This window comes from Eptesicus fuscus, chromosome 8 (assembly GCF_027574615.1).
Source record: "Eptesicus fuscus isolate TK198812 chromosome 8, DD_ASM_mEF_20220401, whole genome shotgun sequence".
Lineage (NCBI taxonomy): Eukaryota > Metazoa > Chordata > Mammalia > Chiroptera > Vespertilionidae > Eptesicus > Eptesicus fuscus.
In genome coordinates this window covers 88,023,564-88,041,554 of record NC_072480.1, presented here as the reverse complement: position 1 = coordinate 88,041,554, position 17,991 = coordinate 88,023,564, and the positions used below count along the sequence as shown (strand labels likewise).

Sequence of the window (17,991 nt, the reverse complement as noted above, 5' to 3'; positions counted from 1 at the left end):
GGATGATTCTTCCATTTCCGTGTTCTCCAGAGCCATCCCTAACGTGGGGCAGTAAGAGTAAATGGCTGATCAGACTGAGGGCAGGGAACACCCAGGGGAAAGATCCTGGCTGATGCCTTGAATAGTATCCTGTCAGACACATAACTGTATAAAATGCATAAATGTCTCAAAGTCATTATACCAATGTTCCTTTAGGTTACTAAAAATAAAAGGAGCGGGATGTAGGGTGGGGATATGACGGAGGAACTTTCACTTTTTACTCATGTATTTGTGTTATTTGAATTCTTGGTAGTGAACATCTTATCTATATAATAAAAGCCTAAGCAACCATTATAGCGGAATGACCAGAACGACCAGTTGCTATGATGCACACTGACCACCAGGGGGCAGACGCTCAATGCAGGAGCTGCTCCCTGGTGGTCAGTGTGCTCCCACAGGGGGAGCCCTGCTCAGCCAGAAGCCGGGCTCACGGCTGCTGAGCACAGTGTCGGTGGCGGGAGCCTCTCCCACCTCTGTGGCAGCACTAAGGAGGAGCCAGCTGAATGTTAAGGAGCAGCGAGCAGGTGGGCGGTAAGGAGCGAGGGGTCCCAGACTGCACGAGGCGCAGACTGGGCTGAGGGATTACCCCCCCCCCCCCCCCGGTCAGTGCATGAATTTCGTGCACTGGGCCTCTAGTTGGTGTACAATTGACATACCATAAAATTTACCCATTTGAAGCGATTCAGTGATTTTTAGTAAATTTGAGCCATATACAATCGACCAAAGTGGTGACATAAAGTCAGTGTGGGAATGTTATCCATGGGGAGGGGTGTCCCAGGAGTGGGACTCCCTTCTACGTTCTTGTCACAGCCCTAATCACTTGTGCTTGGGCTGTTTAAGATTGACGTCTGCCATTGAGGAGCCATCCTTATCGCTCCATCCTGTGCTGGGCACAAAGTACATTCTCAGATGAAAGACACTCCCTGTCTCTTATCATTCAATTCTTGGCGGTCTCTCTGCCTAGATAAATCAGATCGGTGGAGATTTCTATTGGTCTTCTCCTGTCACCATCCTTGAGTGGTGGTCAGGGAGCAGAAGTGGGCTCACTGATTTTCCCAGCCGGCCTCCACCGCAGGTATTGCCAAGTGCACAAGATTGTTAAATAGCCCAAATCTTTCCTTCCCCTTCCAAGTCATCATAGCAGCACAGTTTCCAAGGAAAGGATAACCCGAGCCAAAGGTGGTTGAAAATGCATTTATTTTTTGTCAAATGATCTTTTCCAAGCAATAAATAAAAACAGACATGTCGACTTTTCTAAAAAAAACAAAACCAAACAAAAAAAATCCCCTACACTATATACATCCTACAGAGATACAAGCATATCAAATGTAGAAATGACATCACTCTGAAAGATGGGGCTATTTACAGAAGTTACAAGTATTGCATTGCTCGGTGGTGAAGAAGCCTCCCCCTGGGATGACTCATAAACTCTAAGGAAGGACAGGTCGCCCCTGTGCTCCTGGGAGGTGGGAGGGGTGTATCTTCAAAGAGATGAAACTCTCCATTCATCTTGATAGACAAGGAGACTTCCAAGGAAAAACATCACCATGCAGACACTGTCTTCAGTTCCCTAACAATACTGCCCAGTTCAGCTTTCAGGCATGAAATGGTAGCCCCTTCAGGTCACATGCCCCTTGAGCTCCTGAGAGAAACCACCTTGACCCTCAGCCAGGCTGGGACTGAAAGTGAGAGCAGGCTGAACCAAGCCCCCGGTGTTGGTTTCGTGAGATCAGATATCAAGACTCAACGCCAACAGCACCTGGCCACCCAGAAAGGGGCTCCCCAAACGTGAGTTACACATGGAAAGCGCTTGCAGGGCTTTGAAACATGCTGATGCCTGGGGCCCTCTCCCAGAAATCCTGGCTTAGCTGGTCTGGGATAGCCTGGCAGCAGGGTTTTCTAAGCTCCCCAGCTGATGCGAATGGGCAAGGTAACCACGGCTTTACGGTGGGCTTGGTGGCCAACAGCCCCCTCCCCTCACATTTGAATCAACCATCCCACCTCCCTGTCCACCTTCCAAGGATTTTAAAAATTTCCTCATGGCCTCCCAACCTTGTTGAAACCCATCTGGAATCCCCCCGGAAGGAGCGCCTGAGGACAGTGGCCTCAGGAGAGGAGGACTGAAGCTGGGCACTCCAGGCCACCTGCTCATGGTGACTTCAGCCAGATCCTGCTCCGCGGAGAAGCCAAGTCCATTCCCCTTAGCGCTCCCTTACTCATGTATGTGTGTTATTTGAATTTGTGGTAGTGAGCATCTTATGGGTTGTACAACTGACATACCACAGAGAACACCCTTACGCCGCACAGATTCTGAAAGGGAACTGGCAGCACTCCTGGGTCCCTACAGAAGATACAGTCTGCTGACTTTTGTAGCCAATAGCACAGCTGATAATCCGCGAAAGTGGCCGTTACAGAAATGCCTCATCACCAGAAACCACTTCATGGGAGGGGATGTCTACTGAAAGCCACTGGCCATTTGGACGGACCCTGTGGTGGTCCAAGTGGCTTCTGATGATGAGAGAACCACCACCCCAAATCCCCTTTTCCAATCAAGCCAGTTCCCTACTTTATTTCTGAGAGTTTGGGGACTCACACTGTGATCGGAAAATGGCTTTATAAATAGCAGTCTGACACTGCACTAGAAGACTCGCATTGCAAAGCGGGGGAAGACCTGCATGGGCTGGTCCCGAGCTCCGACTGTCCATGGGGCTGGGATCGTCCGGGGAAGCAGAATACATAGGTTTTGGCAAATGTATCCTTTCCCTCCCGCCTCGAGCAGCCCTCCTCCAGGCCTAACCACCGTTGGAATCCTTAGCTTTTTCAGCTGCAGAACCCACCTGACCTCATGTATCACAAAACATGAAGAGACTTCCAGGAATCAAGGAAAAGGTGGAAACGTCCAACTGTGCTGTTTCTGAATAGTTCCATTGTCCAGGAACTCCAGCCCCACCACCCCTCACCCTAACTATTCAGCTGCGCAGCTCCTGGGGAAGGAGGGAATCTCGGGCATCACCACCCAAAGACGGGGCCTGACAAAGGCGGGGGGGATAAGGCCAGCACAGGTTCACGTTCGTGGAAGGAAATCTAAGGAACCGGGTCCTGTCTGGACCGCCAGGCTGAGCAGCTCCTCCCAACACCGCCCTGACACAGGCTGGATGTTATTTCCGGGCAAGCAAGCATGTTCATTTAGATCTAGACTCTCCTAAGAACTAAAAAAAAAAAAAAAAAAATGCTCTCATTTCTAGACAAGTTTGCAATGACCTCTAATCCGGCACTCCGAAACAACACCGTTCCACAGAACTACAGACGAAGTAACACGTGGCTGTTCCCTCTCCCTCCCCCCAAGCCCCAACCCACAGAAAACGCCCTTCTCCCTCCAGAGGCCTTCCTCTGTTCGGAAGGCCCCTTAACGTGGCATTACTCAAGACAGGATCCTAAAACGGCACCCAAATGCCCTTCACAGGAGCCCACAGCCACCTCCTAAGGCTTAGGACCTAAGCCAAGTGTCTACCCCAACTCCTCCCACGCTGTTGCCATCCTGGACATCAGGGAGACCCGAACTGTGGTGCCCGCTCCCCTTTTTATTCAAAAGCGGGCCTTTGGAAACCTTCACCTCAACCAGGAATTTAAACTCGTTGGTTGTCCTTCACCCCAAGTAAACCCCCCAACATGAAAACCTCCGACGGACGTATGCAAAGGAGAAAAGGTGGTGTCCCCACTTGCAGGACTCGTTTCCGGTGTGTCTCTAGTTGGCCGGTTTTCCCAAGGGCCTAGGGCAAGCTGAACTGCACCCAGCGTGTCTAGAGCACCTGATAGGATATGGCATTTGTCGCAGATGGTCTGCAAGTCCGCAGGCAGGTCGAGGAGAAGAACGCCCCCACCTGCCGAACTGAACTATTGAGCATCCGAGAGAAAAGGCTGTGCTGTTTGTGGTTGGAAGTCCTTCGGTGTCCGCGTGCCCAGGAACCAGCTTGGCAAGCTGTTATAAAACGTGGTCCCTTTCTTCCTCCTCCGCGGCGCCCTGCCTGCCTCTCAGTGCCAGTCCAGGCGGCTCAGATGCGAGTCTGGCCGCCCTCAGGGTGCCACTGACCTCCTGGCCGCTGTGACGTCAGCCGCCCAGTGTGCCCGCTGTGACGTCACATGAGCATATTCCACAGTCACTGTACTTAAGATTCTCGCGGAAATCCTTAATAAATACTTTTATTATTAAGCATGATTATTCACCTGTTTGTGACTTAGAAGGGAAAGCCATGTCCTCAAAGTCTCCTTTTAAAAAAGAAAAAAAAAATCCCTGTAACCTCAACAACAAAAAGGGCCGAGCACACAGAACCAGGCACTTCGGGCAAACTTTTCTTCTTGTCCCTCCGCCCCCCACGTCCCCGCCCTTTAATGAAACTGCGTGGGCACATCTGCCAGGACCTGTGGATTTCCTAACTTCAAGCCTTACTGCTTTAAAAAAAATGAGGTAAGAAATTCCCGTCTGCAACGTCACCCGGACACACACACACCACGCCGAGGTCTTGCCCGCCCGCGAGGCAGCGTTATTGCTGGAAGTTGGAGGGCTCCGTTAGTTGGCTGTTCACAGGTATGCAAAGTCCTTATTGCCATTCCGGGGGCCCGGTGGTCGGCCGAGGAGACGGGATGTAAGGGACCTGGTGGCCTGTCCCCCCCCCGCCCGGCTGGTCAGTCCCACCTGGCCGCCGCCCGTGGCCCCCACCGGTCGCTGAAGGCCCCTGGTTTGGGGGCTCCCCGCGCGGCCCTAGCAGCTGGGGGAGGTGGTGATGGGGCTGTGCAGGTAGGGCAGGCTGCTGGGCGCCGCGTGCACGCCCACCGACACCGGGAAGCTGAAGACGAACTGCGAGGTGGGCGTGGGGGCGGCCTGGCCGCGCTCGCACAGGGGCCCCGATGGGCTGGCGGCCTCCGCGGCGCAGGACGTGGCCAGCACCTGCGACTCGAACTGCAGCAGCTGCCCCATGAAGCTGAAGTTGGGCGAGATGATGCTGCGCCGCTGCTTGACGAACTCGAAGGCCTCCTCCAGCCTCACGCGCTTCTTCATCATCAGGTAGGCGAGGCAGATGGTGGCCGAGCGCGAGATGCCCGCCTGGCAGTGCACCAGCACGCGGCCGCGGCACTCCTTCACGGCGTCTGCGGGGCGGGGGGGGGGGGGGGTGTCAGTCCCAATTCCACCTGAGCAGTCCCGATTCCGCCCCAAACTTTCTGCCCCGAATGCCTAGGCTGGTGGCCTGACCAGCAGTGGGGGTGGGAGGGGGGAGAGGGGGCTGGACAGGTGTCAGAGGATGGGGCACTCCCGTGGAAGGAGGGCAGGGGGGACCCCTACGTGAAGGGGCTGTAGGATCCCCACCATGCTAAGCTGTTTTTGAGACAACCAAACACATGCAATAAGTTTGGAAAAGACACCAATGCATTCAAGGATTTCTTTCCTCTTGCAGAAATAAAAAGAACGACTCATTTCTCCCTTTCTTTGTCCTCCTCCCCATCCCAGGCGCCTTATCAGCAATACTCCTGGAGACATGGAAGGCAAAGGCTATTGGCTCTGCAGCTAACAGCATGGAGGTAGGACCGGGTTCCCATCCCTGCCCAACACACCATGCAACCGGCAGGCCTTCCTCTGGGGGGGCAGGGGCAGGGGCAGACTACACCCTGGGAACCACCTCCTTTCCCCCCCCCCCCCGCCACGAGTTACAAATGGTCTCTACCACCCTGCCCACCCGGCCTTGGACCCAGTCCCCGCCGGGGCCAGCCTACCGATGTACTCGATGGCTTCCATGAACCAGGAGCTGATGTCGGCCTTGTGGTTGTCCTCCACGGGGATGCACTTGTACTGATAGAGCCCTTCGAAGTGGTTCGGGCAGTCAGAGGAGACGTTCAACAGGGCCGTGATCCCCAGGGCGTCCAGCATGTCCCTCCGGGCAGCGTGATAGGCACTGCCGAGGTAGAGGAAGGGCAGGATCTCCACCGGACCCCCCTGCACCGGAGAGGGAAAACAGGCCCCCACACCATGAGTGCAAAGCAGACGGGGAGAGGGCTGGGGTGCTTGGGGCAGGGAGAGGGGCTTTCACAGGCCCTGGGGAGAATGCCTGGACACAGCCCTTCCAGGCGTCCCCTCGTCCTGAGGAGGCTCCTGAAGGGAGCGGAGGCCCAGTGGGACTCCTCTGGCCTTGACGGTGCCCTCTGCAGAGAAGCCAGGACTGGAAAGCCTTGTTCAAGCAGCCTCCCCCGTGACAGAGGGAGAGACAGGCACACTGCTGGCGTGTCCACCGTTTGTGACTTTAAGAGCTCACACCTGCCCATCACCAAGCTATCTGTTGGGCGGTGTAGGGACTTCTTAGGTTGGATACTTCTTCACTTGTTACGTCAAAAATAGATGCCATGCCGGCCTCACAGACAAGAGGAGGGATCTTGGCAAAATTGGGTAACCTTGGCTTTAATGAAGGACGATTTCCTGAGCAACCTGAGATTTGGGGAGCAGGGTTGCTGGTTGTAAGATAAATGTAAGTTCACCCCTCCCCATCTACATGAAAAGGGCTGGAAGGGGTGGGCTTGTGAGAAATGGAATGGCTTACGCTGGTTCTCTTGGGGGAGAGCTGGCTGGCCATTTATGTCATTTATAACTGGGGACAGCCTGAGTGTTCTGGACTGGGGTGGTCACTCCTTCAAAGAAGGGTGTTCCCTCAGCTTCCTGCAGGGCTGGTCACACGTCCAGCCTCAGCAGCCTCCTCGTTTGTCTGCACGTAACTCTAGAGGCTAATCAGGGAGTTAGGACTTTTTAAATGTTGTTGCTAACCCTCACCCGAGGATATTTTTCCATTGACTTTTAGAGATTGGAAGGGAGAGGGAGAGACAGAGAGAAACATCGATGTGAGAGACACATCAATTGGTTGCCTCCTGCACGCACCCCGACCAGGGCTGGGGAACCTGCAACCAAAATACATGCCCTTGACCGGAATCGAACCCAGGACCCTTCAGTCCGCGGGCCGACGCTCTATCCACTGAGCCAAACCCGCTAGGGCAGGAGGTATGTCTTTTTTTTTTTTTCTTAAGTTAGGGGAATAAGTGAGGGAAGAGGAAGAATTCTAAGGAATAACCTATTCCTAACCTACCTTACAACCCATCCCAATATCCAAAGCCCCTGAAAGCAGAACTCTGAAAAGAAGCCCCCACACACCTGGTCGTGCAGTGGGGTTCCACAGGAGCTGCAGCCCAGGTCCAAGGACTCGGCCGTGCTGGGGGGCACTGCGGGCGGGATGGCTGCCAGGGCCTTGGTTTTGGAACAGAATTCTGGATACTCGGAGGAAAACCTCTCATAGCCACCTGTGAGGAGAAAGAAGTTCAGGTTAATGGGGTCACTAAGCCAGCGGGACACCACAAAGAACTTGAGTCCTATCCCTGCACTGAGTGAGGAGAGCTGTCTCTGCATTCACCACTGGGTGGCGCTGTGGGCCCAGAGATAATGGTCCTTTTTGTTGTTGAGGTTACAGGGATTTTTTTTCTAAAGGAGTCTTTGAGGAACATGGCTTTCCCTTCTAAGTCACCAACAGTTGAATAATTATGCTTAATAATAAAAGTATTTATTAAGAATTTCCGCGAGAATCTAAATACAGTGACTGTGGAGTATGCTTATGTGACGTCACAGCGGGCACACTAGGCGGCTGACGTCACAGCGGCCAGGAGGTCAGCCTTTTCCAGAGATGCTGAGTCCACGTTCAGCCAGGACGGTAAGCTTTCCCGGTCTTGGTTTGGGATACAGACACACAGAGGAAGATGTGCAGGGGGCATGCAGAAGGGACTCTTGCCAGAGGAGCTCCTTAGGGTGATGACAGGCGTGGAAGAGGCCAAGGCGACTGTGATTGTCCATAAGCACAAGAAACCTGCAAAGACGTCTGTCGTTCCCCAACTTTAGCTCTTCCTTTGGAGAGCTTCAGTGCGGGGGAGAAGGAAAAAGGTTACCCTGGCACGAGCCCTTCTAGATCTCGGCAGCAGAGCAGATGCCAGTCGCCCAGCCTTGCAAACAGCTGTTCCGTCGACAAGGGGCCAAAACAAGAGGAAATGGGCTTAAATCTAAATAAACCCCTCTTGCTACACACACAGGTTTGGGGCACGGGAGGATTTCCTGGCCTGAGAGTTGCTAAGCCCTGGGATGGTTATCTGTGAGATCACCTTCCGGGGAAGGGAGATCTTTTCATTGAAAAGAGAGAAACGTGTGGAATGGGGTCAGGGCCCCGCAGAAAGGCCTGGCTGGGCGGAGGCAGGCAGGAAGCCACTCCGAGACGAGAAACGCTCAGCCTCCCCCCGGATCCTGTGGCCTCTGGACCTGGCTCTGCAGTGACCCACCATCTACTGTCAATGGGCGGCCCTGCTCGTGTCGGCACTTTGCCGTTTCTGTCGGGCCGAAGATGGGTTGTAAATGAATTCAATAGATGAAGGGGATGAAAACTTGGCGGTTGTAAGATAAATGAGGCCTGGGATGTAATGCACAGCTGAGTGACGATAGCTACTAATACTGTATTGCATATTTGAAAGTTGCTAAGAAACTAGACCTTAAAGTTCCCATCACAAGAAAAAAAAATGTTAAACCCTAGACAGTGACAGATGGTAAGTAGGCTTATTGGGTGATCATTTAGCAATATAGTCAGTATCGAATCATTATGTTTTACACCTGAAACTAATGTTGTATGTCAATTATATCTAGTTTTTTTTTTAACCCATCAACTTACTTAAAAATAATTCAGTGGGGCCTGCACGTTGTGGAACAACTATTCTAATGGATCCCTTCAGCTGATGGTCACGTGTGTAGCTAGTACCTTTAAATCTTGGTGACTAAGTGACATGGTGCCACTGTTCCCCGTAACATTCATCGTAATCTTCCAATATGCCGACATGTGATGGTTAGTCAATTTCTCGCCCAGGATTCCAGCCCTAGAAGCTGCTTCCGAAAGGAAGGGACATGATTCTTTGCCACATCCTAAGGCTTACAGAAACTGGGCATGCATTTCTTCCTCTCTGACCGGAGGCTCTGCTCCCCTCACTCCCTGCCTCCCTCCCTCCCTCACCGGGATATAAATGGCTATCTCTCCAGTCACAGGCACCTGCTCCTGCTGAGTCATAATGACCAGCCTCCCTGGACAGACAGCCTGCAGAGGGGCCCACCCGTGGTGCCAGTTTCAGCGGTTGGTTGGCTCAGCGGTGACCTCAGCACAGGGCTGCTCTCCCTCCCATTATCACCCCCATCTGTCCCCTCTTTTCCTTATAACGCTGCCGACACTGCTGCCCCCCCAAACATCTGGGATGGGAAACCGTATAAATGCTTCCTCCCCTTCAGAGAAAGTAGAAAGGGAAATGGATCAGTCAACAGACCATATTGAACACCTATACAAAAAGTCAGCATGTGGCTCAGCGGTGTGGCTCAGTGGTTGAGTGTAGACCTATGAACCAGGAGGTCACAGGTTCAATTCCCGGTCGGGGCACATGCCTGGGTTGCAGGCTCCATTCTGTGTGGGGCGGGCAGGAGGCAGCTGATCAATGATTCTCTCTCCTCATTGATGTTCCTATCTCTCTTTCCCTCTCCCTTCCCTTCCTCTCTGAAATCAATAAAATTGTATTTTTTAAAAATAATATTAAATAAAATTTTAAGAAGTCCTCACGTGTGACTCTGTATACTTCTGGAGGGTTTGAAAATTTCCAAATAAAATGACCCTTGTGTTTATTATGGAATCTGAGCTATTAAAACACATCCCTTCCCCCCCCCCCAAAGAAATGTAAGGAATGAGTGGTGCCCTCCAGAAGCTCGTCACCTGGACAGTCAGAGAGCGGGACCCACCCAAGAGCGAATGGTGGAGTCACAGGCATGCCAGGTCACAGAGAGGAGCACCCTGAGGGCAGCAGAAGGGCAAGGAGCCTCGAGTGGTTGAAAGAATGTTCCTCCCGCCTTAGCCAGTTATGCTCAGTAGAGTGTCCCGGGTTCAATTCGGGTCAAGGGCACATGGCCAAGGTTGCGGGCTCAATCCCCAGTAGGGGGCATGCAGGAGGCAGCCGATCAATGATTCTCTCTCATCATTGAAGTTCTATCTCTCTCTCCCTCTCTTTTCCTCTCTGAAACCAATAAAAATATATTTTTAAAAAAGAACGTTCTTCCCACTGCTGAGAAGGTACAGGAAGGGCACCAGCCTGAAGCTCTGGAGGGGACACAGCCTCTGCAGTCAGACTCACGGGCCTGGGGCCGGCACTCAGCCGCTCTGAGCTGCTGCCCCATCCATACAACGTGATGGAACACCCACACCAGCAGTCCTTGGAGGACTGACTGGGACGGCCAGTGCGCGCCTGGCCTCGGGGAGACGCATAAGGAAGGTTCCTTTCTGGGCACCTGCAAGGGGACCCCAGCCTTTGGGCCACCTCCTCCTCCTGGGCTTGTGTTTTCCAGTTGGAGTCTTCAGACCCCATACTTAGCCAGCAGAAGGAAGGTGCCGCACTTCTGAGCTGGAGACCCTTCCGGGCCTGGGACATCCGCTGCCTCTCAGTCTCCATCAACCGGGAGGCGCAGAGAACCCGAGTCAGAGGCTGACCCTGGGGGTTGTGGCAGGTGGGGGGACAAGACAGGGGTGACCCAGAGGCCAGACCCGAAATGGTCAGGAAAAGACACTATTAGAACAGAACAGAAAAATGCTGGAAAGTCAGTGCCCTCTGGCGGATCTTTCAAGAACAAGCAGAAAGGGACGTCAGTGAAGAAGCAGGTCAGCCGGAGGGACAGGAGCACAGAAGGAAGGTCACATCGGTGATGGCAGCAGCAATGAAAGGGGTTTTCACTCCAGAGCTGTGGCTTTTGGGGGTCCGGCTGGTTGTTACAAAGGAGTGCCTTCTGGGGGGGCCAGTGGCTGCCCTCGGGCCAGAAGCATGCAGGCGAGTGGGGTCCATGGAATCATGCAAGTTAGGAACCTCCAAGTCTACCCTACAAGGCCACATCGCAGGAAGTCGCCTCTGGGTATCAGATCCGTGCTAATTAAAATGATGGGCACTCCTGAGAGGAAATGCTCACCATGCCAGGCTCTTCCCATACGTGTGTCCAGCCAGCGGCCCTTGAGGAAGGTGTGACTAGTTCCAATTTTACAGAAGAGGAAGCTGAGGTGCAGGGCAGCCCCAGGTAAGGGCACGGCCAGCATTCAGCCCACTGGTCTCAAAGGCGGCTTCTAACCAGCTGTCTGGAGCCCACCCTGCTGCTCGCCCAGCTCTGCCTTCCTGGTGGTCCTCCTCCAGGGCACGGCCTGCTTGCTGGTTGCAACATGCAAAGACAGTTTTCATGCAAAACCTCCCGGGCAGAACACTGCTGACATTTCACCGAACCCCACTTCTTTCCAGTGCTTTCCTACCTCCAGGCTGTCATTAGGAGCTGTGACCAGCATTTTAAATTTAACGAAATAAAATAGAAACTACTGGAATGCACTGGCATTTAAAGACGCTATCATTTCATGGAACTCTGGTTTCTGGTGTGTCTGCATCCCTGTACTGGGTCAGGACGGAAATGGAAATGAATTTACTGTGGGGATTGGGGGGGGGGCTCAAAAGATGCTCCCAGGCTCCCCGGAGCCTCCCCTCCACACTCCCAAATCCATGCAAACACCAGAGCCACAGGCCTGTAAGAGCTCCATTTTAAATCACCAAGTTTTATCCAGATCTTATGAGAAGAAGGCTTATTCCGACGGGACACTGCGGGCTGGGCTGGATCCCATGCCTCCTGCAGGAGCGCAAACAGAGGGCAGGGTGCGGGCGCCAGTGGGAGCGTGAGCAAGCACCTTCCCTAACCCTTGTATTCCCGCCCTCAGAACGGAAGGGCTTCAGACTGTATCACCTCTAAATTCCCCAATGGCCACAATTTACTTATTTGCAAACGACAAACTGACAGGATGTGCAAGATCTGCATTGTTATCTTAAAACAATTTCATTGCTGATTCCACCTGCTTTTTCTACGCCCTATTAAATGCCATCCCATAACATACTCTGACTCATTTTGACCTGTTTCTCCCGTGTTCTTATTTAATAATATGCGTTCTAGTCTTAAAGTTCTGATTTTCTCGTCTTCCGTTTAAAACTGGACTGTTTTGCGGGGAGGGGGGGGGATATGTAATTTCTCAGCCAACTTCATTCAGGAACATTTCTAGTTCAACTCTATGCTCTCCTTTTTCTCACACACTCGCACAGCAATGCCCTTGTCGGAGTTCACTGACCATGATGGCCAGCTGGCCTCCCGTCCATGCAGGGCTGGGAGGGTATGTGTTAGGATGCTTCGGAAAGGGCAGGCTGATGCGGTGCTGATCCCATCATCATAACAGGGCCCTTAATGGGGTCTGTGATGGCAAAGACTGGCACTGGTGGTGACCCGGGGTCACCAATGTTCACGTGGCTGCTTCTCCCCCCCCCCCCCCCCCCCCCCCGTACACTCAGCACATCACCCGTTCACAGTCAGGGCCGTGGCCTGGCCCTCCAGAGACATCATATCAATACAAGGCATATGTTGCCAGCAAGAAAGCCTGAGGTCATTTGAAGGTCATTTGGCTTTGAGCACTTCCCGTGAGGTGGGTGTGGACTCAGTAAGCACCCACGGAACGCTGAGCAGTTTTCAGTTATTAAATTGTGCTTAAGTGGGCTTCTCACCACAAGCCTGCCTGTCCTGGGACGACAGCTGGCTGACACCTAAGGCCCCCCCTCGGCTGGATCTTGTCTGCAAGTCCTTCCCAGTCCTGTTTTGTCTGCTGGGTTCAGCAAGCCGGCTTCCGTTCCAGAGTGAACTTTCCTTCCTGTCAAACTTCCTCTTTGTTAGGCGGGAACTGCCTCCCAGTAAGGAGGCCAGCTATCTGGTTTCAGAGGTCCTGTCTTTTTAAAGAAATGTCCTGGCTCCTTGAAAAAGGCCGCCCTCCTCTCTCCATCCGTGCAGCCCACCTTGGTGGGTGCCATTCAGCTCACTTCTAAGCATCAGGGACGAGCCCCAGGGAGCTGTGCCGGGCTTAGTAAGGATGATGTTTTCACGCTCAATTTACAGGGACCCTCTGTAGTTACTTTTGTGTTGGAAGCATCCAGTTCAAATGATGCAAAAAGTAGTGAGTTTGCTTCATTTGTTGTAACTCTGTAACAAATTACAATAGGGAGTAGAACTTATCTTTAGGGCCTACTGTGTTTTTTTTTTAATTCTAACAATCCTTGGCTGTCACAGGCACTGTCTTATCTGTAAGGAGAAAAGCCAGTCCCTTTGGGTGGAAGAGGTGTGCGACCTCACTCAGCATCCTCTTCCCCTCCTCCCCCCGCCCTCCACTGGGGCTCTGCTGTTAACCTCCTGGAGACCTGAGATGGGCTGGACAAATGGGGACAGAGTGAGACAAGGCAGAAGACAGCACCAGAGTCACCAGGGCTGCTGGCTGAGCCCCATCAGGCCCCCAAGCCATGTCTTTTGCCCTCGGTGGCTGTTTTGTACAGAAAGTGTGATGTCGGCCTCTGAATGGTTGGTCAGGACTGGGGCCCGTGGGGTCCATGAGTTCCAACCGGGAGTGAAAAGCCAGAATATCTCTGGTGGATCCTCTCACTTTCTCAGCTTTTATATCAGAACCTGAAGAACTCACAACGGTCATGGGCTGAGATGAATTTTAGACAGGAAAAGGGAAAGATAATGTTTTCATACCTGGAATCTTCTGCATAACCGACTGATTTGTTATTTGGGGAAGATGGTAGGTAAGGAATGACTTCGATTAGGGTAAAAAAAATTCTCTTTTTGTCTTTCTCTAATGACCAAGGTGTGTGTGGGGGGGGGGGGGGGGAAGGAGTGTCTAAAACCCTAATCCAAGGATTTATGAAGGAAAAGGGGATTTGAAAGGAGAAGTGTATTATAATAAAAGCTGAAAAACTGAAACTTCTAAACTGTCCCTAAAAATGCCTCATAGGATTTTAAATAAACATAGCTTTTTAAAAAAGTTTACCCCAATGGGAATTTTAATTGCAAAAAAAAAAAAAACAGAAAAAAATGTAGTGATTTGCGTTATTGCTTTTAGCAAAACTTGGCAGCATGTTATTGGTATTAAGTAAAGTTTACTCCCAACTCTGAATTCGTACCTGTGGTATTAGTTATGAACCACCTGCAACTGCCGGGTCAAAGAGACAGAAATAGAAAAATCAACATTTTAAACGGAATTATAATTGGTAGAACTAGCTAGCCTTTGGCCAGGAAGGATAATACAACTTCTGAACAAACCCTGCTGTTTTTATTGTCCCTCCGGATGGCGGACACCAACAACTGGGTGACTGGCTTAATGTCTAACCACGTGTACTCCGCACCCGCCACCACACGTGAAACGAGACACACAGAAAAGCCCATGAGCTACAAAACAAAATGGCCCAACCCCTAATCAATCCAGGTACTGACTAAAGATCTTCTAAGGCTGTTTTCCGATGTTTCCCTTGACTTAGCTCCCTACCCCACCCCACAACCCGCATGGCCTCCACTCCGCTGCCTTCAACTGGGGGTGCAGGGGGGCATCCATTGCTTTCCTCCCCGACACTGCACCTTCCCCAGGCGTGTGGGAGCAGACGCTGCCCAATTTCTTTCTGTCCTCGGGGTGAAAGCCTTTTCCATGAAAAGGCAACGAGAAGGAAGAGGAACTGTGTGCAGAGGGCCTCCTCTTAGCACATATATGACAATAAGCTCAGTGAACCAGATTAGGACCCAGGTAACAACCTCCAAGGCAGCCTGCCAGCTGGAAGAGCCGGGCCACCCTGAGAATGCCAGGCTCGGCTGCCAAAGGCAGGCTTCCTCTGCCCGGGCCCCTCCTGGCTGCGCCCATGACCTGCTCCTGAAGAGACAAGTTGAACCTGAGACCCAGGCCCAGACACTCTCCATCTCAGAGGGAGTCAGTGGACCTTGAGATGCATAGGGTCGTCCTCCCGGCCGCACCAGCTCGGACCACAGGAGGCAGTGCAGGCCTGGGAGGCAACAGCCCTCAGAGCTGCTTTTCAGCGGGCTGGGCACCTCGCCAACCGCCAGGGGACTGTCATTTTACCCAGAAGCTCCGGTCCTACCCAGTCTATACATGAGCACTTGCCTCGTGCGGAGTGGCTGGTCTGATCTGGCTCTGGGCTCTCCGTATGGGGTTTGGGGGACCCAGGGAGGTGCCGCAAGCCAGAGGGGGTAAACTTTAAAAATATGCTTCCCTCCCTGGGAGGGGGGCCTAACTGTCTGCGCGCCCGCCCGGAAGCCCAAGGGCCAAGGTCCCCAGCTGCCGCTCTGGGGCGGTCCCCTCCGGATCTCTTCCAGGGAGAAAAATAAAACAAAACGAACTCAGACTCCACGTGGGTCTGCCCTCCCCCGAGAAGGGTTCTGGGTTCAGAAGCCCCCGCGGGAGGCACGCGCTGCGGCTCTAAACCAGGAGGAACCCCAGGGCAGCGCAGCAAGCAGAACACCCGTCCATACCCGGCCACGCGAAGGGACTTTCGTCCCAAAAGCAGTTTCTCGTATTGTTCCCTCCAGCGCCCACACGGACGGTCTCCCCAGGACCTGCACCGGACACAGCTCCGCGCGCGGTCCCTGCGGGGCCGGCCCCTTCCTGGCACTTTCTCTTAAAGCGCTTTGAGAAGAAGGGAGGAGGACTGGGCTCCCCCGGAGGTGCAAAAGGCAGCCTCGCACAGAAAGAAAAAAATCAGCAAAATCGCCTTAGTGGTTCAGCCACAGGTCAACAGCAGCGTTTCCCCGGCAGCTGACAGGTCAAATGGCCAGGAAACAACTGCCGAGAACAAAGCCCCCCGCTGTTCACCAGGGCCAGCCCGGCCCGTCGCCACCGGGCAGTTCTGCGGAGCCTTTTTGGACGGGGCGGCGGGGAGAGGTTTCCGCCCTCCTCCCCCCACCATCGCCCTTCCTCCCGGGTGAGCGGGTCGGGAGAGGAAAGGAAAGGAGGGAGGAGGCGAGCGGCGCCGGCAGGAGGAACCGGGCGGCTCTTTGAAGGCTGGAGTCTGAAACGCCCCCCGGCTTGGGCAGCGGGGACCGGACGGGGCGGAAGAATGCGCGGAATGCGGCGGCCGGAGGCTGGGGCGCATCGCGGCCAGGGACGCCCTCACTCCCCGCGTCCCGCGGCTCCTCCCGCGCCAGGGCCCACGGGGACGGCGGCCCGGCCGGGAGCGCAGGTGCGGCCAGCGCACCTTCCCCTCCCGCTACTTGGACGGCGTGAAGTCGGAAAGCGACTTCCAGCTTTGACAAGACTCTCCTCCCCAAAGAGTTTCACCGGGGTTCCCTTCAATCACGCACGCCTTCCCTCTGATCCTCCGGAATGGTGTCTGAACAAAAGGTCGCACTTCTCCGCTGCCTGAGTATTTAGGAGGCACTGTCCCGCCTGGCGTTCCCCAAACACTCTCTCCTCCCGCCTCCCGCCTCCCGCCTCCCGCGCCGGCGGGGCCTGGGTCTAGCTCGGCACGGGAGGAGCTGACCACCTTCCGGGGGGTACTCGGAGCTGGGCGGCAGCGGGGGAGACACCGATCGCTCCACGCAGTGTCCGCACCCCGATCTTCCCGGTGCATTTCCGAAGGGCAAGGTTTCCGATGGAACTGGCGCCCACCGTCCTGCACCCTCTCCTCGCCTCGTGGGTTCTCGGGGTCGGACCTCAGTCCAGGGCCTGGACACACCAAACGAACAGGCCTAACCTGTCCCCACCCGCACAGTGACCCTGAGGAGCACTTCCCTGGGAGGTGAGCAAACGCGGAAGGGGCGCTTCGCCCGCGAGGCCAGACCGTTCATGAGCGTCAACAAACGCACAACCGCCAGGAAGGGTGCGGGATGGCAGGTGACGGAGGAAACGCGCCCTCGCCGTCCTGAGGACTTCTGGAGCGCGCACCGCTTGCGGGCGCCCCCAAACCCGGGCAGCCCCGTGCACACCGGGACGCACAAAGGAGTTCGCGGGGATCCCCGCCGCCACGAGTCCCTCAGGGCACTTCCCCCAGGCCGCCCAGCCCCGACACACCGCCCTTCGAGCTCGCCCCCCGGCGCCCGCGTTTACCTTTGAGCAGGCAGATGTCGGTGCGCTCGGCGTTACGGCGCAGCGCCTGCACCACCAGCGACACAGTGCTGTCCTCGCGGAGGCTCTCGGCGCGCGGGCTGCGCTCGTCGTAGACGATGACGGCCGAATAGAGGCCGGACCGCAGGCGGGAGCGCACCTCCTCCTCGGCGGGCAGGATCTGCTCCAGGCTCACGGAGCCTTTGGCCCGCCGGCGCACGATGGTGTTGCAGCGCACGTTGACCGAGCCTCGGATGTAGCCCGCGCTGTGCGCCAGGAACGGTCGGCAGTCCAGCAGCAGGCACTTGCCGCCGCTCAGCAGCCCCAGGGCGCCGCCGCCGTTCTCGTCCCGGTTCATCAGCCTTTTGAGCACGCTGCAGTCCATCTCCCGCAGCTCCTCCACCGTCACCATGGTGGCCGGGAACCGGGGCCGCTGGCACACGAGGAGGCGAAGAACAGCCGGGACAGCTGGGCTGCAGGAAGGGGCGGGCGAGGGCTAAAGGAGGGCGCGTGCCAAAGTGGCCAGGAACTTGGCCCTCAGGGATTCCGCACAGGAGACCGTCTTGTCCCCAGTATCCTTCCTTCCGCAGTCTCGCAGTCACAGCACAGGTCCGAGCGGCCTCGGGCACCAGGCAGCACCGCGCGGTGCGAGGGGGAGGCGCCGGTGGAGGGGACTGTGTGGACGGGAGCGGGCCGAGGGCTCCCTTCTGTTGTGGCCTCTTTGTATGTTGCCCGCTGTGCCTCTCCGGCCGCCGCCGCTCGCCCGCCGCACCCCAGGAGCAGCCGGAGCTCGGCGCGCTGCCCCAGCCAGAGTTTCCTCCTCGGCTTAGAGATTTATTAATGCTCCTCAGCTCTCCCCCGGGAGAGGGCAGATTCGGTACTACCTGGCGAAGCCCCGCCTCTTTCCATTCGGGGCCTC

The 17,991-nt window shown here is 54.9% G+C and overlaps 1 protein-coding gene across 1 annotated transcript; it reads right to left on the bottom strand.

The window, feature by feature from the left end:
- Positions 1-4,223: 4,223 nt before the first annotated feature.
- DUSP4 (dual specificity phosphatase 4) lies at positions 4,224-17,966 on the bottom strand. Its single transcript, XM_054720079.1, has 4 exons — positions 17,076-17,966; positions 7,226-7,371; positions 5,806-6,025; positions 4,224-5,184 (listed from the first exon to the last, which is right to left on the bottom strand). Exons 1-4 carry the CDS (start codon positions 17,482-17,484, stop codon positions 4,799-4,801), a joined length of 1,161 nt encoding a protein of 386 aa, XP_054576054.1. The 5' UTR covers positions 17,485-17,966; the 3' UTR covers positions 4,224-4,798.
- Positions 17,967-17,991: the final 25 nt, after the last annotated feature.